Raw genomic sequence first — 26,059 nt, forward strand, 5'->3', positions numbered from 1 at the left:
GAGAGAATCTTAAGCAGGCTCCACATTCAGTGCAGAGTCCAATGTGGGGCTCGATCTCATGACCCTGAGATCAGGACCTGAACTGAAATCAAGAGTTGGACCCTTAACCAACGGAGCCACCCAGGCACCCCTCCCTTAAAACTTCCTTTTAAGCTCAGTTTTCTTCCTTTACAATTCTGCTAGAGGACATTCAAGCATCACCTCCTTTAGGAAGTTCCCTGAGCACCTGGTCTGATGTACATGCTCCTGCCTTTTTTTAAGATTATTTTTTAAAAGTATTTATTTATTTATTTGTTTGTTTGTTTGTTTGTCAGAGAGAGAGAGAGCACAAGCAGGGGGAGCGGCAGACAGAGGGAGAAGCAGGCTCTCCGCTGAGCAGGGAGCCCGATGCGGGACTGATTCCAGGACCCTGGGATCATGACCTGAGCTGAAGGTGGATGCATAACCGACTGAGCCACCCCGGCATCCCTCCTTCTCTATGCTCTTATGTTGTGTTTTGCAAATGCCTCGCAGAGGACAGTGCTGTGTTTGTGTGTGCCTCACCCACTCGATTAGGGGTTGGCATACTACAACATCAGATTTGTTGGGACAAATCCAGCCTGCCACCTGTTTTTGTATGGCCTGTGAGCTAAGAATGGTTTTCCTATAAATGATTGGAAAAAATCCAAAGAAGGGTACACAGGAGCTCTGTACTATCTTTGCAACTTCTTGTGAGTCTTTGAACTATTTCAAAACAAAAAAACTTATTTTAAAAATCAAGAGAAGAATCATGTTTTGTGACACATGAAAATTACATGAAATTTATACTTCAGTGTCCATTAATAATGCCTTATTGGAACACAGCCATATATATCCATTTAAGTATTGTGTACAGCAGAGGTGAATAGTTGAAAAAGAAAAGGTTGCATCATGGCCTGCAAGGCTGAAAATACTTACTCTCTGACCCTTTATGGAGAAAGTTTGCCAACCCCTGGTGTGCGCTGAAATAGCAAGTCAGCGCAGCCTCGGTGACACTACCTGATGACTAATACAAACTTTTACACTATGACAGGAAGCTGAAAGCGTTACCTCCCTCCACAGCCCACCTTCTGACCTTTGAGCATACGAGGTCAAGTGCACCATGAGATTCTCCTGCAGCCTACTGCACTGAGCATTGAATTTCCTGACTTGTGTTCAGTGGCTTATCGGAAACATGTATCTGAGAAAGCCTCTTCTTTGGTGGTGCTGAATCTGTTATTTCCATTCCAACTTGTCTGGAAGTTTCCACCTGACTTTTGAGATGTATTTGAAGACCAAATTAATAATAGTTTCATTCACATTGCTCTGAAGCTTTGGAGTGTATGAGACCTATTATGTTTCTCTCTTAGGTGTTCAAAGACAATTGCTGCAAAAGGGAAGTCCTCAATTTATATGTGTATTGCAAAAATGCTCCTGGTTGTAATGCCAAGATTATTCTGGGACGATACCAGGTTGGTATTCCTCATGACCAGTATTTGCCTTTGTCATTTTTTCCAGTGACGTGTATTGAACACCTTTATGTGTCAGTTCCTGGGCCAAGCATGGTACGAGGCTCACTGGGTTGCTCTCAGAGAATGCCTGTCTAGAATACATTTAGCTCCAGTACAGCACACCAAGGGCTAAGGTGTGAGTGAAAAGGTCCATTTTGTTTGGAACGCATGGAGGGAGTACTATCTGTGCTAGACCTAAATTATGGGTTAGGGGTCATTGATCCAAAAGAGAAGATGTGGGGCAAAAGGACGTGTCATTTGTGGGGAACTGTGAAGGATTTGGGGTCCCCGGGGTGGAAGCTATGGCAGCCTGCAGGAAGATATGATTGCAAGAGACCCTGCCCGAAAGTATTGGCAGGTGGTGGGTGGGTGGGTGGTTCCCAGCAGCTGTGGGCCGTGGCCTGTTAGTTTGTGACCTGAGGCATATAATGCAGACCAGATCAGATTTGGGATGTGGTTTAAAGGTGAAGCATTGGTATGAGTTGCAAACATGTGAGGTGTAGGGGTAGCGAAGGGGAGTTATTTTCACATGAAACTGCCCTGCCTGGTTCTTCCATCCAGCTGGGGAAGCCGGAAGCTTGGTAAATGTCAGACTGGAAATGGGGCAATAGGGCTCTGCCATGGCAGGCCCCAGGCAGGTTTGATCACACTGTGCAGGAATAAGAAGCAGGCATCTCTGGCTTCCAGAGAATGGCTTGGAGGCTGCTGAGATTTTCCTCTCCCACACACACATTTTGGAATACATTTCAGGTGATTCAGCCTTTTCTCCACCTTGCCTCCAAACCCCCCAGGCACTGAGTTCCTAACGTGTAAATGCTTTCCCCATTAACCCCAGGATTTTTCTGGAGGTCACTGAACTTCCTAGAACTTTCTCACATTGTGATAGGCCCTAGAGCAGGCCCTCTTTTCCAATTTTGTTGTCACGAAGCCTGAGCAGGAAATGAGGCTCAAGCTGGACCATCCAGCTCATCAGCTTTTGTGACCAGATCATCAGCTTCTGGAGAACAGTGGCTGGTTTCTTTTCACCTGTTTACTTCTGTGTTTCCCCGCATTCCTGCCCCCCACCCACACCCCGGCTTGCATGGTGAGGTGTAGGCTCTCCCCAGGTAGTGGAATCCTGATGAGTGTTGACTGTCTTCGGTGAGAGTGAATTTTGGAGAATTTTGGAGAAGATATGGATTTCAGTGAAGAAACAAAGACTCTGTTTCTTATTACTAGAGGCTAAGGAGAGGAGCTATAATATTCATTTACCTCCTGCAGAAAAACTGGTTGCTTTTTCTCTCATTCAGGAAAGGGGTCAGCAGACTGTTCTGTCAAGAGCTAGTTAGTAAAATGTTTAGGCTTTGCTGGCCACACAGTCTCTGTATCTGGCCCTCAACTCAGCTCTTCCCTTTCAGAGGGAAAGCAGCCCCCCCCCACTCCCCCATCCTCCCCCCCTCCCCGCAGTATGTAAACAAGTAGACGGGTGGCTGTTCTCCAGAAAAACCTTACTTACAAAAACAAGTAACAGCCCAGCTGTGTTTTAGGGGATCTCGCAGGGGACGGGACCATCACAATAACTTGCAGTGATCCAGAGGTTTTATTAAGGTACGCCTCCTGCTTTAAAAAATCTATACCATGAACAATACTGGAACGAGCACTGTCCATGTCATCGTTGCCTCGTATTCTGGTGGAGAACATTTTCTGACCACAGCCTGACCATTCCCAGCTTGTCTTGGGCCTGGGATCCTGTATTTCTTCTGTCTGCTTTTCTTGACCACTTCTGGAACAGCTCCCACTCCCTCTCCCCATTACTCTCTTCAATCCTTTCCCTTCCTTCCTGCACTTAGGACATGCCCTGCTCTTCTTCCCTCTTTCCCCTCCGTCCTGGCTTTTGCCATCCGCTGTGCAGAGATTAGTAGTTGGTGCCGGGGGTGCAAAAAGAAATGAAAAATGTCTTTGAAGAATGGGTAAATCACTCAGCGAGCCTAAGGAAAATATTCAGGAACTAACCTGAGGAATCTGAGCTAATAGATAATCTGAAGTAGACTCAGCATGCTTCCTTCTCCAGCCATCTTCCCTGTCCTCCCAACTCCTATCAAACAAGGCTGGCACAGCCTCGGTCTGCCCAGCTGCCCCCCGTGTCCTCCCTCCCTCTCTAGGCTTCCAGCTGGCCCCCCCCCACCATCCCCCTGCCCTGGTCAGTGCGGCCCACTGGCCTGTTTTTTCTGTTGCAGGACCACCTCCAACAGTGCCTATTTCAAGCTGTGCAGTGTTCTAATGAGAACTGTCAGGAACAAGTCCTTCGGAAAGATCTGAAAGAACATTTGAGTGCACGTTGCCATTTTCGAGAGGAAAAATGCCTTTATTGCAAAAAAGATGTGGTAGTAATCTATCTACAGGTAAAAAGAAAGAAAAACGTATCGTCTTTATGGGACTAAATTCTACCTGAGCCGTCACAGTGAATCGGGACATTATTGAATTTATTTTTGTACAGCAATGGGTCTGAAGAATTTTCTGAGAGTTCTGTAAAAAGCGAAAAACCTTCTTGTTGGACTCTAGAGTAGGACTCTACTCATTTATCATTGGCAGAAGCATTGTTTGAGCACCTACTGAGTGTGAGTGTGCAAGGATCGCTGCTGGGTGCTGGCTCACAAGGAGGTGACGATACTGTGTCCTCGTGGTGCGATGATCTAACTGGAGTGGCAGGATGTAGGCAGAGAAAGAGATCATGGGTACCTTTTACATGTACTGAAGGAGCCATACTGATGACTCCCATAGTCTGCCCTCCGTGAGTCCTCTGCCCTCTGACCCTCTTTTGGAATAACTGGAAAATTGAATTGAATTCATGGGAAGGAGGTGGCCATCTTTAGTCCTTTTTGGAACTAGGCTGTACCTTCCTGTAGAGGGTAAGCCACATAAGATCCCCAGAGACATATGCATAAACACTCTGAGGCCGTAGAAGGGAACCCTGGGAAGCAAGGATTGGCTCTGTTTCATCATCCTTTCTCTGTTTCAGAATCATGAGGAAAACTTGTGTCCCGAGTACCCAGTATCTTGTCCTAACAGGTGTTTGCAGATTATTCCAAGAACTGAGGTAACTGTAAATGAATCTCTTAGTAGATTTTATGTAAGATAAAGTTTTAGTAACCACTGTGGTGTGTGTTTGATCAAATCCCACAGGCTGAGGCCCAAGGTTTAAAGCACACCCACAATAACCACGTCTCTGTGTCCCCTTCCCTTTTCCCTGAGAGTTCTCCATTTTTACTGTAGCTCTCCCTCCGCCAGGCCTCAGCGTGGCTTTTCCCCTTCTGTTTCCTCCCTCCTTCCCAAGTCACCTTGGGGTTCCCTGCATGCTGTAGTTCTCTCAGGCAGCTGGAGAATTGGTGATGAATTTCGGTAGCATGAGGTGTCCCTTTTGTAGGTGGATGAACACCTCGCTGTGTGTCCTGAAGCTGAACAAGACTGTCCTTTTAAGCACTATGGCTGTACTGTAAAGGTATGGGATGCCTTTTTGTTTCTGCCTCTACATTCTACTGTGTAATTTATTTGGTAGGTTTATTTTACTCTTTGATTCCATTCAGGATGCAGAAGGACATTTGCTTTGGAAGAACTTTAAGACTGGCAGTGTTATTAGTCAGGGTTCTCCAGAGAAGCAGAATCAATAGGAGATATGTATCTACATATAGATACATAGATAGAAATTTATTTTAAGAAATTAGCTTATGTGATTGAGGGGGCTGGCAAGTCAGATTATTTGCAGGGCAGACCAGCAGGCTGGAGTTTCTATGTGATAGTCTTGAGGAGAAGTTCTTCTTCTTCAGGAGACCTTATTTTTTTGCTCATAAGGCCTTCAGCTGGTTGAATGCGGCCCTACAGCATTATGGGGAGTAATCTGCTTTACTTAAAGTCAACTGATCGTAAATGTTTATCACATCTACAAAATACCTTCACGGCAACATCTAGATTAGTGTTTTTTTTTTTATTATTAAGATTTTTATTTATTTGACAGAGAGAGAGAGAGACGGCGAGAGAGGGAACACAAGCAGGGGGAGCGGGAGAGGGAGAAGCAGGCCTCCTGCCGAGCAGGGAGCCCAATGCGGGGCTCCATCCCAAGACCCTGGGATCATGACCTGAGCCGAAGGCAGCCGCTCAACCGACTGAGCCACCCAGGCGCCCCCTAAATTAGTTTTGAACAAACAACTGGGCACCATAGACCAGCCAAGCTGACACACAAAAATTAACCATCATGGTAATTTTTCTAATTTGTATTCTGTTGTCTCTACCAGAGTTTGAGACTTTCTGGAGTCATTCTTCTGATAATTATAAATCTTGGTTTTCTGGTGCCCCCAGGCTATCACCAAGTATTCTGAAATAGAATTGATTTGAAATCATGTTTTAAAGGGTATTTTATTACCTATTAAAGACCTTTAAAAATATTATTCAATAAATTGTATAAAATAAATTTAAAAAAAAGAAAGTTTGATTCCTACCTCATTTTAACATATTCCAGATGGATCAAAGTTTTAGGTATTAAGATATATCATGCACTGTATTATTTCACACTTTGTGTACATCTAAAATTACTCCAAATAAAAAGTTTATTTTAAAAAATCATAAAAATATTAGAAGAAAAGGTGAGCGAATTTTTTTATTCTTGAAATAAAGATTGTTCTTAGATGACTAACACAAAACCAGAAGCTATAATTTTGATGTTTAACCACAAATATTTGAAACTTTTATACAATTTTTAAAAATACCATAAATAAAGTCAAATGGCAAACCACAAACTGGAAGTAAATATCTCCAACATATGACAAGACAAAAAGGGTATTTTCCTTAATATACAAAAACTGTCACATGTAAATAGCTTTTCCAACTTAATAGAAAAATCGGCAAAGGAATATATGAGTAGTTCCAGAAAAAATTCAATTGACTAATAGATGTAAAAAAAAGACACCCCATCTCACTCCTAAATAAATGTAAATCATGGCAAGAAATAAAACTTTCACCATCAAACTGACAAAGATTAATACAATTTATAATCTATAACTTTTTATGAGGGCAGTTTGGTTCTATCAATGAAAAGTTGAGGGTGCTTGGCTGGCTCAGTCAGATCTTGAACTCAGGGTTGTGCGTTCAAGCCCCATGTTGGGCATACAGCTTAGTTTTTTAAAAAAATCAAGTAAAATAAAAGGTTCTTTATTTAAGAAAAAAAGTGAACCCACACATTGACCTTATAATTCTATTGCTAGGAATTTCTCATAGATACTCTTTCATAAGTATGCAGTGATTACACACATACACAAACACACTCACACAAAGATGTTTATATAGCAAAAGAAAACCAAAAACTAAAAACCTGTAAGCCCATCACTAAAGTGCTGACTATGTAAGTATATATATTTGTATTTGGGAATGGCATGCATTTGATAAAAAGAATAAGGTACATATTTTTAAAAATTGATATGGTTATCTCATTGAGTTAAAAATGTGTATATATCGTCGCTGACTCTGGTGAGTGAGAGACTAGGGAATTGGGGGTGGTGATGGAGAGAAGGAGCCCTTTTGCTTTTTATTCTCTATCTTGCTGTATTATTTGACATAAGCATACATTTCTCTTATTTTAAAAACCTATTGGAAAAAAAATGTATATTGTGAGAAGTCTTTTAAAAAAAAATCAGTGAAGAGGGTGCCTGGGTGGCTCAGTTGGTTAAGCAAGTGCCTTCGGCTCAGGTCATGATCCTGGAGTCCCGGGATTGAGTCCCGCATCGGGCTCCCTGCTCGGCAGGGAGTCTGCTTCTCCCTCTGACCCTCCTCCCGTCATGTGCTCTCTCTCTCTCATTCTCTCTCTCAAATAAATAAATAAAATCTTAAAAAAAAATCAGTGAAGAGTCCATACATTTTCACATATCAAACCAGTGATTGTCTTGGCTGCAAAACAGATAGGGTTTACCTTTTTAGTGCACGAAATACAGAATTGCTTTCCAGCTCTGAGAGAAATCTTCTTTCCAGTTAGGCCTAAACTCCCAGTTGGGCTGTCCTCTAGAACTCACCTCAGTACCAAAGCTGAGGATGAGATTTGTTCTCTGGAAGAGGGGCCATTCCTAAACTGGAGGGAAATTGATGGTTAATGTACGCTTAGGTCCACGGAATCATCCAGAACACCTAACATTTGCTTTTACTAGTAATATAGGCAGTTTGCAATTCAGTATTTTAATGATTAGGGAAGAAGTTACCCTTTATTCTTGCAAATATATTGCTTGATTTTGAGGGCAATGAATTTGCGTGGGCTGAAATTACTATCAGGTTGCGTACCTTTCACCTTTGGTAGAACGGAGCATGGAAATGTGTGCTTAGTAGGAGAGAGAACTCACCTAGGCTTGACACTGATCTGAAGCTAACCCACCAAGGAGATAGGTTTTATGTGGGATTAGTTGAGAGATGATAACTACACTTAACCCACAGTCCTAGATTTCCAGTGCACAGAAGGAAATCTGCTTCTGAGAATTTTGACAGTGGCCTGATTCTCTGTTTCTGTAAATTTAAAATTGTCTCATGGGCACCTTAGAATCCTGGAGCTGGAAAGGGGACCAGAGGGGCTATTTTTTCCTGCAATCCACCTTTAGACAAATAAGCAAAGTTGTCACAGTTCTGCGTTAGCAGAATATCCCCCCGCCACCTTCATTTTTGGAGCCTTTCAACAACCTCACTTCCTTTCATCTTCCCACTGAAGGCTAAACGGGGAAACCTGCAGGAGCATGAGCATTCAGCCTTACGGGACCACATGCTTCTGGTTCTAGAAAAGAACTTCCAATTAGAAGAACAGGTAAATATTCAAGGGTTCACACGTAAAGGGAGGCAGCACAATTGCTGGGATTGGTAACTGTTGGTGTTTTTACATTCTCCTCTGTTTCAGTTCAAGTCAACTGGAGGTAGATGTTTTTCTACTAAGTGGGCAGGCAGACTCATAGGATTATAGAACATTAGAACTGGAAGGTGCCTTTGAGGTCTTTGGGTCCAACCGCCTCATTCAACAGATAAAGTGACTAAGCTCAAAGAAATTTTGATGTGTTTGTAACTTGTAAGTGGCAGAATTGAATCTCAAACCCATGGCCCCTGATTCTCAGTCCAATGGTCCACATGAAGTACCACACAGCCTCTCTGCAGCCTAACTTAACACACCTTCTGGTTAATATTTGGCACCTGGTAGGTGACGAGTAGGCGTTTGATGTTTTTTAATTAGCCCAGTGTTGCTTTGAAACAACAGTTGACCATCTGTTCTAGGCATTATGGGTTTTATATATCTTGCAGTAAGTCTTAACTCCTGCCCCTGAGAAGCTTTGCAGCCTGCTAAATGCATACATCCCTCTTTATTTCACTGAGTTGGGATTATCAAGTGAAATTGTGTGTGCAAATGCCTGCCACAGTACCTGGAATATTCATAATGGACCTCAATAAATGCTGATTCTGTGGAGTAATTATTCTAAAAGTTAACTGTTTTGTTAGAACCTCTCAGAGGATCAGACTTCGCAAGCCCAAGGCAGGAAGAGAAGGAGCCAAATTCTACTATTGCTAATCATTTTCTGATGTCTGGTTCCGTATTAAAGGAGGTGTGTGAGTTTCAAGGTCAGATCCTGGAGAAAATTGGGAAGACCGGTTAAACTGTAACTTTGGTAGAGGGCACGCTGCCTGGTAACCATGCCCAGGTTCTTTCTGTACCACTCGCCTCATCTGTCCATCCATTCATTCATTCAACACACACCTGCCATATGTCAGGCATGAGGTTAGTTGCTAGGGGCTCTGAGTGGAGGAGGACACGGCTTGTGCCCTTGAAGAACTCAGGAAAATGCAAATAGATAAGTTGCTGTGCCCTGGGACATACTGTGGCTCAGTCTGGGGTACGGAGGATGCAGCGATTTCCTCTGTGGCGGTTGGGGGAGGCTCTTCAAGGTAGCACATCCAAGCTTCGCTTTGAAGGAAGAGAAGATTCGTCAGCCTAAATGTTGTGGAAAGAGGACGTTCCAGAAGAGGAAAGACAGGGACGCGTCAGGCTGATGGTTCAAGGAACGGGGGTTTTGGGGTGGTGAGGCTCCTGAGTGTGAGACGGGGAGAGCTGGAGACTGGTATGCTGGATCCATCTAGCAGTGGCCTTCCACGTAAGCTAAGAAGTTGCAGATACTATACATTCAATTATTTTTTTTTTATTCATTCATATGCTGCCTTGTTTCAGAAAGGATTTAAGGGCCCAAGTTCGAACTAATGTTTGTCAGTAACAGGGAGCTAATAATGGAGGCTTTGAAATAGGAAAATATAGGTTTCCCCCACTATGGGAAAGTAGAGCAATCCTATGAAACCTGTGAAGGGGTGTAAAGCAAAGAAGCGGTTACCATTTCGTAAAAAGCGAAAATCCTCTTTGACTTCTTTCGGTTAGTGAAAACAGGTACTAACAGGGCTTTCATAAAAACAAAGTGGCATTAGGTGAACTTTTGGATAGTGGGGGCAGGCGAGGACCAGTGTGTGGCCAGCTAATTGTCTATTTGGCTCTGAAAAGTAGGACAGCTTTGGGACGCCTGGGTGGCTCAGTGGGTTAAGCATCTGCCTTTGCCTCAGGTCATGATCTCCAAGTCCTGGGATGGAGCCCCATGTTGGGCTCCCTGCTCAGTGGGGAGCCTGCTTCTCCCTCTTCCTCTGCCCCTTCCCTTCCCCCTGCTCGTGCTCGCTCGCTCTCAAATAGATAAGTAAAATCTTAAAAAAAGAAAAAAAGTAAGACAGCTGGTGGTAGCATAGAAGACAGACAGAGGCAGAGAAGAGCAGGAGGACAGGGGCCCAGGCGGCAGGATGTCGTACTAACCTAGACAGTGTAGCAGGAGAGCCTGGCGATGGATGGGTGGGGGCTCCGGAGCCAGAACGCCTGCTTTGAAGACCTGGCTCCTCCCTTGCCATGTGGGTTTGGACAAGCTACTTAACCTCTCTCTTCTCCGTTTCCTCATTCATAAAATGGGGTTGTGGTGAGGGTTAAGTGAACTGATATATTTAAGCTCTTTGCACAGTGCCAGCATGATAAGCAGCTCAGTATTAGGCGAAGGCAAGATACTGGAGCTGGCAGTGCTGGTGGTGCTGGGGAAGGTCAGCCAAGGCTGTGTCTGGGGATGGAGAGGGCATCAAGAGAGGTCGGAATGACAAAGCTGTAAGTCTAGAAGGCAGAGGACATGGTAGTTGTTACCTGAGATGGGCACTACAGGAACGGGAGCAGAGGAGAGGAGAGGGTAGGGAGAGGAGACACCGAGGTTTGCTTTCAATCAGGGAGATAGGTCTGCCATGTAGGTGGAAGTCAGCTCTCAGGGTCTAAATGGAAGATTCTAGGGTCGGAGATCAGACGGTTGTTAACAGCCATTCATGTATTCATTTATAAAACATGTATCAGATGTCCCCTGGGTGCCAGGCACTGTGCTAGGCTTTGGGGATGAAGAAATGAGTGAGATGTAGCCTCAACAATTTAGTGGAGGAAAAAGAGTGAAACAACCCCAGAAAGTGGTAAGAGTAATGAGGGTAAGTTAAATGCTAGAGTGTGGTCAGGGGGTCTTGGAACTTGAGAGAGGACCTAGGTTGGTGGTATGGTGAGGAAATATTTCTGAGAGAAAGTGCCCTTGAGTGGAGGCTGAAAAACTGGTGGTTTCTAGATGGAGAAGGAAGCGTCTGAGAGAGCAGGACCCAATGGACCATAGAAGTGTGTAGTCTTGCTGGGCAGGGCACTCGTGAGATGCGGATGGGCAGGAGGCCAAGAAGGTAGCCAGGCGCAGATCATGTCCGGCCCTGTAGGGTCTGTAAAAGAAGGCCACTGAGGATGGTTAAGGAAGGGGGGGACGCGACAAACCAGATTTGTCTCTCCATATAACTCTGGTTACAGCATGGAGGATGAATTAGAGGGAAACAAGACTAAAGAAAGAGAGAGCATCATTTATTCATACAGTCACTCAACAAATATTTATCAAACAGCTGCCGGGCACCAGACCAGTTCCTGGGGTTACAGTGGACTGTGGGACCCATGTCCTAGTTCCCATAGAGCTTCCCTTCTGGCAGGAGTGTGAGGGATGGTGTAGGACCAGTTGGAAAGCTGTGGTCACAGCCCAGGTGATAAATAATGAAGGCTAAAACAGGCGTTGAAATGAAATGAGATGAAATGAGAAGTGGATATAAGAGTCGTGTTTGCTTTGCTGTGTGTCAGGAGTTAAAGTTGCTAAGTATGGAGGATTGAATGGATGAGGGGATAAGAGAAGAGCTGTTCAGGCTCACACAAGGCTTTTGGTTATTTCTCTCAAATACATTACAGATTCTAAGAACGTAACATGTTTTGCCTACCACTTGCCAAGCTAGCTGTATGCTGGGCGGGTTCCTTAAACTCTCTGCCTCTGTTTCCTTGTCTGTAAAATGGGACTGATAGTCATACTAACTCATGGGGGTTCTTTGAGGATTAAAAGAGCTAATGAATATAAGGGTATGACAGACATTCAGCAAATGTCAGCTGTTACTACTGATACTGTGCAGAGAGCATCTTTTGTGGTATGGTGATCAGTACTCACCGATGGCTGAGTGGTTGTTCCTAAGTGCGTGCTGAATGAATGAAGAGAACCAGTCAGTAAATTTGGCCAAGTGATGTTACTATCATTAGATGAACCATCATAGCGGGGTAAGTATGGAAAAGACTGACAAGAAATCTTTGGATCTGGTTTTTTTGAAGTACCTGCAAATATTATATAGGAACCTACTGGTAAATATTTTCCTAGAAATGGATATGTAATTATATATGTATATATTTTTCTAGAAACACTTTCTTACCTGCAATATTTTCCTAGACGTGTATTTACATTATTTTAACTTGTATACATGCATTTAAATGATCTCATTCACATTCCTGTTATTAGATTTCTGATTTATATAAGAGCCTAGAGCAGAAAGAGAGTAAAATCCAGCAGCTAGCAGAAACTGTAAAGAAATTCGAAAAGGAGTTCAAGCAGTTTGCACAGCTGTTCGGCAAAAATGGAAGCTTCCTCTCAAACATCCAGGTGAGAAATGGCCTCTCTATTCATAGCCAAGATTTAGCCTTCAACTGGCCGTCCAGGCTTTCCTTACAGCTCAAGTGGAGATAATTTCAAATGTAAAGAAAAGCTACAAGAATAAGATACCGCTTAAAAATACCTGTGGATTCACCCAGATTCACCCATCGTCAGTATTCTGTCCCCTATCTCTCTCTGTCACGGTATGTGCGTGTGTGTTCTTTCTGAACCATTTGAGACTAAGCTGTATATACTAGGGCCCTCTACCCCTACAAACTTCGGTATGTATTTCATAAGAATAAGGATCTTCTTTTACATAACCTCAACATTTAACAATGTCAGTAAATTTAACGTTGATATAATACTTTTATACAATTTATGGTAGTTGGGGTTGCAATTAATGTTGGGCCAATATTAGTCTCTTGATGTCAGCTTCATTGAAAATATCTATAGTTCTGCATTTTGCAATCAACAAAGCGAAACTATTCATTCCCTTGGGAAGAAAATGCTTTAAACAATACTAAAATATAGCAAAAATTACTTTGCAAATCATGACTTAAATAACCATAAACACATTTCTAATGAATAATGTCTTTATTGTGATTACAAAATTGATAGTGAAAAATATTTTAAGACCTGTGGCACGGGTAGTATTTTTGAAATGTAGACTCTCCCAGAAAAAGGCAGGCCATATATTTTCCATACTTTGTCAGCATACTGTGTGTGTGTGTGTGTGTGTGTGTGTGTGTGTGTAGAAAAAAAGGAAATCCCTGTCCCCCAAAAAAAGAAAAAAAAAAAGGAAATCCATCATATGTTACTATCTCAATTCTGACCTTTTTCTAACACAGAAACCTGTCAGAGTTAAGGTACTAAGGGGCAAGGGTAGAGGAGTAATATAGGTCCAGTTTTATTTAATCTCTTCCATCTAAGGAGAACAATCAAAAGTTAGGTCTTAACGCCAGGGCACTTTGTACAACCTCTAGTGCTCACGCCAGGTGGCGGGTCTACTTCCAGCTCATTCTCTGCCTTCTAGGAGAGCAGGAGCGGATCAGGAGAGTAGCCTCTGAGAAGGAAGTTGCAGGCAAGTGGAGAGACAACAGGAGACTAGAGATACAGACAGGTAGAGAACCAAATGGAGAGAAATTGAGGGAGGAGTAAAAGCCAGGTGAAGAGAAGTTCCAAGATTTGGAATAGCAGCTGGGGCAGGGAGGAGGAGGAAGATATTAGGTGGCTCATCTCTCTGGGATCCTCACTGAATTTCCTCTTCTGGACTGTGCCTTTTTCATTTCACTAATTGATTAATTAAATGTGAAATGTTTGAGTTGAAAAAAATCAATCTTAGTGAATTACTAAGAGAGTAACGATTTTTTTTTTTTTTTGACATTATGATCCATGTTGTACTGAAAGGCTCTCGCCAGTCACATTGACAAGTCAGCTTGGCTAGAAGCTCAAGTGCGTCAGTTATTACAAATGGCTAACCAGCAACAAAATAAATTTGATCTGAGGCCTTTGGTGGAAGCGATCGATACAGTGAAACAGAAAATTACCCTGCTAGAAACCAATGATCAGAGACTAGGTATGTCTCATATTTTTACTTCTCTTTTGATGATTCTGTTGTCTGCACCTGGCCAAAGGGAGAGTTGCAGCTGTCCAGGATAAACAGTGGTCGAATCTGGTATTTGTGACACAGAACAGCATGAGATTCTGGCCAGTCAGTGGTTCGGGGGGAAGTAATGGAGGGCGATGGGCGGGGGCGGGAACAGGCAAGGGGTGGAAATGGGCCAGGAAATTCCAGAAACAGGGAGTGGTGGTTTTTAAGGAGAGTAGAAAATAATGAGAAAGCTAAGAGAGAGATGTGGCGGAAACATTGTTTTAAGTATAAAAAAAAATAAAAGGGTTTGGCTGTTTAAAAGCATTCCAGTTATTAAATAATGGGACTCACCTTGCTAATGCACACCAGTTCAATGCTGTGTGTCTTCTCTACACTTTGGTGAGCTTCTGTTCAAGAGGTATGCATTTGGGTTTTCTTCCAAGACACGAGATTCATTGAGTTAATTATTAATACAAATGGTCCATTGGCGGACAATGAATTCGGTTCATCATTAGATGTCAGAATTTTATGGGTTCTCTTCAGATACCAAATTCCACTGTGGGCAAATTCTAAAGACAGCTTTAAGGCCTATGGAAGCTTTTTTTTTTTTTCTTTGCAGTGGTTTTGGAAGGAGAGACTAACAAACATGATGCCCACATTAATATCCATAAAGCCCAACTGAATAAAAATGAAGAGCGATTTAAGCTGCTGGAAGGAGCCTGCTATAATGGAAAGCTCATCTGGAAGGTGACGGACTATAAGATGAAGAAGAGAGAGGCACAGGACGGGCACACAGTGTCCATCTTCAGCCAGCCTTTCTATACCAGCCGGTGCGGCTACCGGCTCTGTGCTAGAGCATACCTGAACGGGGACGGGTCTGGGAAAGGGACGCACCTGTCACTGTACTTCGTGGTCATGAGAGGGGAGTTTGACTCCCTGTTGCAGTGGCCGTTCAGGCAGAGGGTGACCCTGATGCTTTTGGACCAGAGTGGCAAAAAGAACCACATTATGGAGACCTTCAAGGCTGACCCCAGCAGCAGTAGCTTTAAAAGACCCGACGGGGAGATGAACATTGCGTCTGGCTGCCCCCGCTTCGTGGCTCACTCCACTTTGGAGAATGCCAAGAACACCTACATTAAAGATGACACCGTGTTCCTGAAAGTGGCTGTGGATCTAACTGACCTGGAGGACCTCTAGTCCCTGTTTCTGGGGTGAGGGAAGGGCGTGTTGGGCCCAGAACCATGGAGAAGGACACCTGTGATTATCATATGGATAGACTTAGAGCTCAGTACACATTTGTAGTTGGCTTTTTGCCCCTGGTGTTTGAAGTCCGTTTAAAACTTCTCAAGTGCTATCATCTTTTTACATTTTACTCTGTCCCAGTTTGAAACTTAAAACACTTAGACTATCCTCTCATTATTTATATTTTTATATCTCTTAAAAAGATGTTAAGTTTCTTGAAAGCAAGGTCTGGGGCCTGTCATTTTTACTGGTGCTTGGCATAGTGTCTCAGGGTAGGCACTGTGTGAAATGTTATTGAGGACACAGAGGAAGAATTGAAAATGCTTCAGCATTTTATTATTTGGCCTGCTGATTCTCGACCTGATCGTAAGCCTATAAAAGCCATCTTTCAGGATAGGCTGTCCCAATTACATAGTTGGATGGTGTACTTTCAAAGACAGTATGCCCAGTTTGGACCAGACTTTATTTGGTCAAATGCTTAATTTGTGGAAATTACTATACCTCTAAATATTTTCATTAAAAATCAGGCAGCAAGTACAGTTTTGCAAGGCTGCATTAGAACTGGTGAATAGAGAAAGATTTTCATTCTTCCTGTTGAAGTAAACAGAAAATATTGCGTGGTGTGTGTGTGTGTGTGTGTGTGTGTGTGTATAGAAAGGGATACAGTATATACATATATATATGGAGATATAGCCATCCAACTAAAGTTCATATTTTATTAGGTTCAACCATGTGAAAAAACTACTTTCATACATCAGAAAATGTCAAGTATTAACAGTTTCATGAGGTTCAATTTAGTACTTGTATATGTATACACCTAGTTTGAAGGTATTTTTGGTAATAATAGTAATGTGAGGATGGGCAGAATTTAGCATATGAATGAGAAAATGTCATAAATGGATAAGAGAAATTTGAAACTTAGGGAGAACACCATTTTTATTCCTATGGTATCAAAAGTATTCTCATCCCAAACTGATTGCAAAACAGTATCTCCTATTCTTTTTGAGAGAACTTTTGAATTCACAGATTGGTATGAAAATTTATATAAACTTGTGACTTATCGAAGTGTGAGTACTTTGTGAAAACAGAAATGATTATATTCTTATGCATCTATCTGTGTGGGTCTCTATACAGCCAGTTTCAGTTCACAGTGCCAGTCTCGAATGCAAGTAAACAGAACAGACAGCCACACACCCTTTGCCTGGTCCCTTGGACAATCAGTCCAACTACCTCTTTTCTCTTAGAAAGTGGTTGGAGACAGGGGTCTTAACCTACATAAGAATTCTGAACTGGAGACAAAGCTTTGATGGATGCACAGTAGGGGACCCAGGTGCTGAAATCATCTGAGAACACCACATTTTAGGGAAGGAGGAAGAAGAGCTGGGTAAGCATTTAGAGAAGGAATGGTCAGAGGGAAGAGAAGTACCAAGAGAGGTGAGAAGGCAAAAGAATGTCAGCAGAGCCAGACCGCCCCCCTGACAACAGCAGTCCGTCCCAGTGCACCCTGAGCCAACTTTTAAACTCATGGTCCCCTCTGTGCTGCTCCTTCCTCAGGAGCATCTCTGCATCTCTGCCCCTGGCCTTTGCCTTCAGCTGCAGTCTCAAATACCCAAGTACCTGCTGCACATCTAATCTTTGAAGGCCCAAAGGTACTTTATCTTTTTTTTTTTTTAAAGATTTTATTTATTTGACAGAGTGAGAGAGCACAAGCAGAGTGAGGGGCAGAGGGAGAAGCAGGCTCCCTGCCAAGCAAGGAGCCCAATGCAGGGCTCGATGCAGGGCTCAATCCCAGGACCCTGGGATCATGACCTGAGCCAAAGGCAGACACTTAACCGACTGAGCCACCCAGGCATCCTCCCAAAGGTACTTTAAAGTCCACTTCAGGGGCGCCTGGGTGGCTCAGTCGGTTAAGCGACTGCCTTCGGCTCGGGTCGTGATCCTGGAGTCCCGGGATCGAGTCCCGCGTCGGGCTCCCCGCTCAGCGGGGAGTCCGCTTCTCCCTCTGACCCTCTTCCCTCTCATGCTCTCTATCTCTCATTCTCTCTCTCTCTCAAATAAATAAAATCTTTAAAAAAAAAATAAAAAAAAAATAAAGTCCACTTCAGAACTGGAGATCTTCCGACTCTCCCTACCACTGCCAACCCATGACTCTTCCCATTTATTCTACCCCAGCTAATGACCTCATCCCCCAAGCCAGAAGTCTGGACACTGTCCTAGATTCCTCCCTCCCCTTCCCCATCCAGTCACCCACCCAGGACTGCCAACTGGACCTCCAAGTAATTTCTTTAAACTATCCCTACTACCTATCTCTACTGCCCACTACTTTCCAACAACTGCCCTGTTTGAAGGCCCGCATTTTTTGCTACACAGCTTGTTTTATTTTTTTTCTTTCGCCACTGTCACATCTAACCTCACACTGCTACCCAGTAATCTAACATGAAAATCTGAGAACGACTCCTCACTCCACCTACTATCGCTGTATCACCAATAGGACAAAGCCCGGCCTCCTTGGCATGACATACAGGGCCTGCCATGCCTGCCTCAGCCCCTCCGCCCACCTCCTGCCAGTCCCCCTACTTCACCTTTAGCAATAGAACCACAAGCTGATTGGCATTTCTCTGTGCTGGTGCTGCACTTCTAACTGGAACACTCTTCTCTATTCTTACCTCTTCGTTTGCACGGTGAATTCTCTGTTTAAGATTCTGCTCTGGCCTCATCTTATCCAGGATGACTTTGCAAACTCCTTACTCACTGCGCCTCCCCTCCACCCCCTGCCGACACTTCGCTAGGCCAAGAGCTCCTGCTCTGTGCTGTATATTTCCTTCTCTATACTTCAGTTGTTGGACTTTTCTTTTCTTCCAGAAAACAAATGTTAATTGGCTTTGTGTTTGTCAGATTTTTGCGTTAGGCACAAATAGAACAGATACTGTCCCTGTCTTCGTAAAATTTACAATCTGGAGGTCAGACACATGTGGTGAGCCAACGTGCTCAATGTGTAAATGTTCTCAGCCTCCTTGGTCTCTCAACTTCTTCCCCCTGTGCCCTGAGAAAGATGGATCTCCCAAACCAGTTCAGAATGTCTGTGATGCAAGATAAGAGAACAGGCAGAAAACCTTTGAAGAGAGAGCCCTAGGGGCAAAATTTATGAAGAAATGCTAAACCAATGCATGGTTGGGGGGAATGAATAAAGAGAAAAGGGAATGCAAACCTATGAGAAGGGTTGGGAATTGTGACGGGAGCCCCTTTAATAATTTTTTCTTCCAAGAGACCCACGTTAAAGACTGAAGTACATTTAAAAATTTTTGGCTGCCTGAGGGACACTTAATGAAACTCCACATGGAGACTGGACTCAGGCGCCAGGATTTATAAGGCATTTGAACGAACAGACAACAATAGAAGTTGTGGCAAATGCCTTGAAGAAGATGACGGAGACAGGACTATGGGGCTGGGCTGGGGAGAGTATGTGTATATACAGGGCTGTCAGGGAAGGCCTTTTGATGAGGTCACATGATATTCAGTGTTCATATGACAGGTTCTCTGAATGTCCAGCACTTTTGAACACCCATTCGATACCTGAGGAGTTTCCTGTGAGAAGACTTGCCCCCTGGACCCCCTCTGCAGCCCAGGCAGAGGTGACCTAGGTATGGTCACACAGAACTTCAACTTGAAAGATGAAGTCAGAAAGAGTCAACTTTTTTGTTGCAAGAAAAGATTTGCAAGACGAAGAAGGAAACGTGCCAAACTCTGCCTACCCGGTGATGAGTGTGGCGAGCGTCCCAGAGGGAAAGCCCTGAGTTTTGGAGCCTGTGTTCGTAGAAGTTATGTTGGTGTCAGGTGCAGCAGTGGATTTTCGCTAGAGCTGCTAGTGTGTCTGGGTGTTGCACCTGGCTGTGCTGCACCTACATCTGGCTGCTGGTCTTCCTGGACACTCTGTGGGCTACACCATATTGATCAAGTCCCTTTCTCAGCCAGAGTGGATTCTGCTGTCTATAACTAAGAACCTGACTGAGTCAAGCTGAGACCTGAAAGATGAGTCAGCCATGATGAGTCAGCGCAGGTGGGATGAAAATTCTGGGCAGAGGGCACCAAGGAGTGAGAGAGTTGGTTTAAGGAACCAAGAGGAAGCCTGTGTGGTAAGAGTCACCAGAAGAGGGGAGAATGGCACTTAATGAGACTAGAAGGGGGCGGGCAGAGCCCAGAGTGTAGTGTTAAAGTCATAGTCAGGAGACTGTGGTTCATGTAAACTGTAATGGAAGTGGAAATCATTTTGGCAGGGGAATACGTGATCTGATTAATGTGTTCTAAAACTGCTCTGTGTGGAACATAGATAAGGGGACAAGAAAGGACATGGGAACAGTATTAAGGTTATGTCATACTGCAATTGTGTTTCTGTGTCTGGGTCCTTACCAAATCATGAACTCCTTGAAGCCAAAAACCAGGCTAATTCAAGTGCGTAGAAGGTGCTTATTATATTAAACTGAATAGTGTATATACGATAATGTATATCTTTATAACAAATCTGCTAGGCAGGTATTACGCCCATTTCATAGATGAAAAAACTAGTGATTAGAGAGACCTATGTGCTGCATGCTAGGCAGTGTCCTAAGGGGAAAAAAAGAATTTTACATATTAATTATACATTAACACACTAATCCTCACAGTAATCTTATCAGTTATATGCTATTTTATCTCCATTTTACAGATGAGGCAACTGAGGCACAGAAAGGTTATTTAATAAGCTCTAGGTCACACAGCTAATAAGTGAAAAAGCCAGGATCTGAATCCAGGCAGTATGGCTTCAGAGTCTCCACTCTTAACCACTATATAAGACTGCCTCATGAAAATGCTGATAAATTCCATATGCTTATATAAAAATAGAAATTTAAATAAGCTAAAATATAATAACAATAACCACTAGATAAAAATTTAACCTATAACTTCCAAACTACTAAAGAAAAAAAAAATCTGGAAAAAGAAACTATCAAACCAAAGACAGAAAAGAGAAGAAAACAACAGGAAGCACAATATATAGAAAAAACAAGTTAGAATTAAATCCAAGCACATACATATGAAAGGCTTAAATTTTACTATTAAAGGAGGAAATATTTCCAATGTGGTGGCACATGCATATGCTTTTTAAACATATATCTACAATAAAACAGAGGGGTGCCTGTGTGGCTCAGTCAGTTAAACGTCTACCTTTGGCTCAGGTCATGACCCCAGGGTCCTGGGATGGAGCCCTGCATCAGGCTCCCTGCTCAGCGGGGAGTCTGCTTCTCCCTCTCCCTCTGCCACTCCCTCTGCTGCTCCGTGCTCTCTCTCTGTCAAATAAATAAAACCTTTAAAAAAAAAAAAGGAAGAAATTAATGAAGGCATACATTAACAAAAGAGAAAAAACTTCTAGATAAAGGTTATCAAAAACAAAATCAATCAAAATTAATAAAAAATCAGAAGGGGGTTCAACAAATCTGATCAAGAAAAAGGACTCCAAAAGAATATGTATGAACAAGAACAATATGAGATTAAAAAAAAAAAAGTTAATATCAGAGTGTAGAGGGCAAGATGGAGTCTCTCACGTCCAGCAGGGGCCTGTGTCAAGCAAGGATACCAGCATTTAAGGGCACTGCAGCCACGAGATATTATCGGAGACCAGCACCAGCTGATGACACCCCAGAACTGATCACAAGCAGAGGCAGAACAGGTCTGCAGGGGCCTAACACAGATTCAATCCCTTTAAAACGGGAGGATTTTTGCAGCAAACTGTCAGATTCTCCAGACACTGACCCCTCTATGTCTGACCACTTAAAAAAGGCCTCCGCCGCTGAAGGCTCTGCCCCAGTGATCTCCGAACAGAGCTGAGACCCTTCACTGCTTGAACATAGTAAGATGCAAGCGCCAAGAGCTGACTGACCTAAACCTGACTGAGGCCTCATCTCAACTGCGCACCCAGACGGACTTTGCATTTGTTTTTTTTAACTTCCTACCCCGTGTTATCTTGTTTGCTGGGTGACCTGTGTTCTGCTTTGCATGCCATGGAAGAAGCCAAGTTAACCACCGGAGAAATGTCATTGAATTTGGAATCCTGAACCTGCTTTATAATTGTTATCCTTGGTTTATGATGGAATCAAGCTGACATTGTGGAAAGACACACTCCCGTGTGTGCCTTCACAGCATGCTTATTACACAGACAATTTAATACCAAAAAATTTGAAAATGTAAATGAAATTGATACTTTTCTAGGAAAAACATATTTATCTCTCAAAAAGGCACCACACTCAGATAGCTCTAAAGATGAGTTTTTCAAACCTAAGGAATAGATCATTCATATGCTAGGTCTATTTCAGGTCATAAAAAGAAATTAATCTGAGTCATTTTGAGACCTACCATAAACTAATATCAAAACTGGCCAAGGACAACTAAAGAAAACCATAAGCCAATTTCACTTATGAACTTAGGTTACAGGATCACAGGGTTCTTGTCTCATGGAATTGAAGAATGAATCTCTCGGACACAAAAGGGTGAAGTGAAAGTTTATTAAGTGAAAATGAGAACAGAAAGGAGAGAAGCCGCTCTCTAGAGTGAAGGGGTCCCGAATGGGTTGCCACTGAGGGCTTTTAGTGGCAGTCTTATTGAGAACTGACTGGGAAGCTTGTAACCTTGAGATTCTTGTGCTGTCTTGGTTTGAGTAAGGACTATTGATAACACCCTTAATGACTTAATTCTTTGAGGTTTGGTCATTTTCTATGATACACTGTAGCTGCTAAAAAAAAAAAAAAAATACTCCCGCCCATCCGAGGCCAGGTGGTCTGTTTCCTTATCTGTTTTGTTCACTGTCTTAACCCTAAGCCTGCCAGGAAGAGTCTCAGAGCCCAACCAGGGGCTCCCTATCTCTCCCTGTCTATACCTTAACCCTTTCACAAAAATCCTATATGAAATACACAGCAATTTTCATCCAGCAACATACTGGAAGAATACACACCAGGACTGAAAGGACGGCTCAACATTAGAAAATCTATTATTGTAGTCTTATTACAGCAGGGTAATGGAGAAAAGCTATATGATCATCTGTGAGACTAATACTGAAAGTATTTGGTAATAAATACCCATTTCTGATTTTAAGAAACAATAAAACGAATTGGTAAACTAGAAAAAGAACAAAGTACAGTTAATGCTTTAAAAAGGTAACTGCCAGAAACCTTCAGAAAACATCATGAAGGGAAAGGTAAGATGCAATCCAAGTAACTTCTGGAAAGAATGAGGCAAGCCCTGACGCTAGTAAACAGTGTTGTGGGACTCTTGGGAAAAGCCAAAATTGTTATTTACAGATAAATTCTTACCTACAAAATCCAAGAGAATTATTAGAAAACAAAGGTTCAGCGAAGTGACCACACAGATCCACATACCAAAACCCAAATTATCCTAGGGTACAATAAAAGTCCATTAGGAAGAACAAAGAAACCAAAACAGCAATAAAAACTGCCAGGAAAAAACCTAGTAAGAAATGTGCAAACCGCCAAGAAGATTGTAAGACTTCAGGGGCGCCTAGGCGGCTCAGTCCTTAAGCGTCTGCCTTTGGCTCTGGTCGTGATCCCAGGGTCCTGGGATCGAGACCCGCATCGGGCTTCCCGCTCAGCGGAAAGCCTGCTTCTCCCTCTCCCACTCCCCCTGCTTATGATCCCTCTCTTGCAATGTCTCTCTCTGTCAAATAAATAAATAAAATCTTTATAAAAAAAAAGATTGTAAGACTTCAGCTGAACAACGAGGGAAGACTCGGATTAACGGAGAAGTAACCACTGTGCTGGACAGGAAATCTCAGTATTGTACTGATACCAAATCTGGGCAAACGAATCCACGGGAAAACAAATCCCAGGGAACCGTTGCCATTTGGCGACAATCCATTACAGAATTTCAAATGGAATCCCAAACAAATGCCGGAAAAACGCTGCCATTTGGGGACCATCTGTTACGGACCTCGGCCCTAGGGCTCCAGGTTCCCCAAGTCGCTTGGGAAACACCCTGCGAAGAACATGACAACCAGCCCAAAACCTCGCGCCCGCAGCCCCGGCGGAAGGCCGCGCGGCCGGAAGAGGCCGGTGGCCCCGCCCCCCCCGCGTCGTGGGCGGGGCGTTTCCGGCCAGCTGATGCCCCCGCGCGTCCCAGCCGCGTGTACCAGCCGCACGCCACCGCGCTGTCCCACGTCCGGCTTCGCGGCTGGTTCCTCAGCAGCCGCCGGCCAGGGCTGTGGAGCTCAACCCAAATGATTGTTTCCGCTGTAGTTTCCAGTAAGTGATGGTTGCAGTGGGAGCCGTGGCTGGAAAGGGGCCGCGTTGACGTTTTCTTCCCTTCTCCTTCCCCCAAGCTCCCTTAAATTGTCTCCCGACCTCTCGGTCACCCCCTGGGCCATCCTCCCCCTTTCTTCAGATGAGGCCGCTTCCAGCGCTCCAGGGTTCCCCAGAAGGTGAGAACTTTGTCATAAGCTTCATTCATCTTATCCGGTTGCTGGCCTCTCGTATATAAACTGTGGAGGGTGTGTTCTTGGTCTGACACTTCTGGCTATTCCTGCCACTGTGACGGGTCCTGCAGGTACACACCGTGGAAATGTGACACACACACACACCCCCCCCCAGCTTCTTCGAATATACCTTATCTGCTACAGAATCTCCCCCCTTTACACGAAAATCTCTACCAAGGACCACAGCACCTCCTCCCTTCCTAAAACCCCTCTTATTAAATAATGACAACAGTTAACAATTAAGGAAGGAATGCCTTAAGAGTAAGACACCTAAGCACTCCACAGGCATTATTTTATTTAAACATTGCAACAATCCTTAGGTAGAAACAAATGACAAAACTGAAGCACAGAAAAGTTAATTTGCTCAAGGTGATGAGTAAGGGACAGGTGAGGCTAGGTAGGGAGAGACAGGAAAGGGGCTACATAACCAGGCTCACAGAAATTCCAGATGCGGAGAAATGTTATGGACAAGATACCAGAGAGAAGGGAACATAACAAATCCACCTTGTTTGTTTTAAATGTAGAAGAGATACTTTCATAATATTTACAAATCCACCTTTGTCTTAAATGTTATAGATGAGATATTTACCAGGTTTCCTGGTCAGTTTTCTACTATAAAACCCCTCAGTGGCAACCCATTCAGGACCCTCTCACTCTAGAGAGCTCTTTTCTTTCCTTTTGCACCTTCACTTAATAGACTGACTTCACGCCTGCCTTTTGTCTTTGAGATTCATTCTTCCACTCTGTGAGACAAGAACCCTGTAACCCTGCAACAGTGACATAGCTTGGATGTGGTGTTGACATTTGAATCCGTTGTGTAGCTCACTGGAAAGCAGGTGCTATTATCTGTTTTCTTTACCAAATATCTGGGCATCCCCCTTTTAGTTGCTTCTGAGGAACTTTTTCTGAATGCTGTCTAGGAATCCTCAAAGCTCTCCTCACATAGACCCGAGTGTTACATTTTATAAGATATCTAAGCTCTGGGCTTAATATTTTGCACCCCCCAAATGTGCTTATGCTTCCTTAAAAATGTGCTTCTAACTCACTACTCACTAACCAGCCCTTTTCCTTTGCCTCAGTATGACTGTCTTATCATCATCACTGTTCTCAGCAAACATTTGACCAGCTAGTTCATGTAAGATGTAAAGATAATTGAAGTTTCAAAGAACTCTGAGGTTTAGTTCCTGACTGCAAGGAGAAATATGAAATTTATTCATAAAAAGACCCACAAAGTAGCACATCAGCACTCAGTTGCACAGAAAAGTTCTACTGGAGCCACTTTGGACAAAATATGTTAAGTGCTAGATTGTGTCCTCATGTGTAAAATATTAAGTTTAGGCTAGATCATTAAAGTTATGTGAATCTTGAGTTCAGAGAAAGGAGTGATCACTACAGATGTGGGAACTATTGGAGAAGCTATATACTGTATTCTGTGTATATACATAGAATATATATATATATATATATAGTATTCTTGATGCATTATAGAAACAAAGATTAGGTTGAAGGCTTTTCTTAGCACATTTTTTTTCGCTTTGAACATCTGGTAATGGTTGTAGCCTTGCTCTAGAAATAAAGTTCCCATTCATATAACATCTTATACTCAAATTTTAGGAGATTCACGACCCACCCCTCCCTTCCAAAGCCTGCATGTTAAAGACCCTTGATTTAGGAAAATAAAATGAACTGCAACTCAGAAGGCCAGACTAAACCAGATGTGGAGGGTCCTTATCTTGCAGGCAGAGTGGAACTATTGGAAGTTAAGAAGTAAAGTCTGGCAGGGGTGCAAGGATGAATTACAGTGGGCAGTGGCAGTGAAACCAGTTAGGCAGCCAGTGGAATAATTTAGGTAGATAGTTTAGGAGATATTACAGGGCTATGCCAAGCATTATAGGGAATGGGGGAAACTGCAAGAAATATTGCCAAGGACAAATGAAAAGGATAGATATAGAATTGAAAGACAGGAAGGAGTCAATAATAACAAAGTTTGAGGTCTGTCCTGCTGCAGTTATGTACCTTCTCTACTTTGTCTTCAGTTTTTTATTGCACTAGGTCATTCCTATAGCATAAATTCTCTAATAGGAGATGTCACTACTGACCCAATGGATATTAAAAGAGATACAACTATATACTTATAAATTCAACAACTCAGATGAACTAGACCACTATC

The 26,059-nt window shown here is 43.3% G+C and overlaps 1 protein-coding gene across 16 annotated transcripts in view; it reads left to right on the forward strand.

Moving 5' to 3' along the window:
- The window catches only part of TRAF5 (TNF receptor associated factor 5), a 46,655-nt gene extending 30,010 nt beyond the window's left edge, over positions 1-16,645 (forward strand). For 15 of the 16 annotated variants that reach the window (XM_027613216.2, XM_027613222.2, XM_027613221.2 and 12 more), the window contains 8 exons: positions 1,368-1,469; positions 3,725-3,889; positions 4,507-4,584; positions 4,912-4,986; positions 8,224-8,316; positions 12,413-12,553; positions 13,952-14,120; positions 14,755-16,645. In XM_027613216.2, coding sequence (XP_027469017.1) covers positions 1,368-1,469; positions 3,725-3,889; positions 4,507-4,584; positions 4,912-4,986; positions 8,224-8,316; positions 12,413-12,553; positions 13,952-14,120; positions 14,755-15,332 — 1,401 coding nt within the window. In that variant the 3' untranslated portion in view covers positions 15,333-16,645. The remainder of the gene's footprint in view (positions 1-1,367; positions 1,470-3,724; positions 3,890-4,506; positions 4,585-4,911; positions 4,987-8,223; positions 8,317-12,412; positions 12,554-13,951; positions 14,121-14,754) is intronic. The other variant, XM_027613220.2, reaches the window with a different exon arrangement.
- Positions 16,646-26,059: the final 9,414 nt, after the last annotated feature.

Source organism: Zalophus californianus, chromosome 10, assembly GCF_009762305.2.
Source record: "Zalophus californianus isolate mZalCal1 chromosome 10, mZalCal1.pri.v2, whole genome shotgun sequence".
NCBI lineage: Eukaryota > Metazoa > Chordata > Mammalia > Carnivora > Otariidae > Zalophus > Zalophus californianus.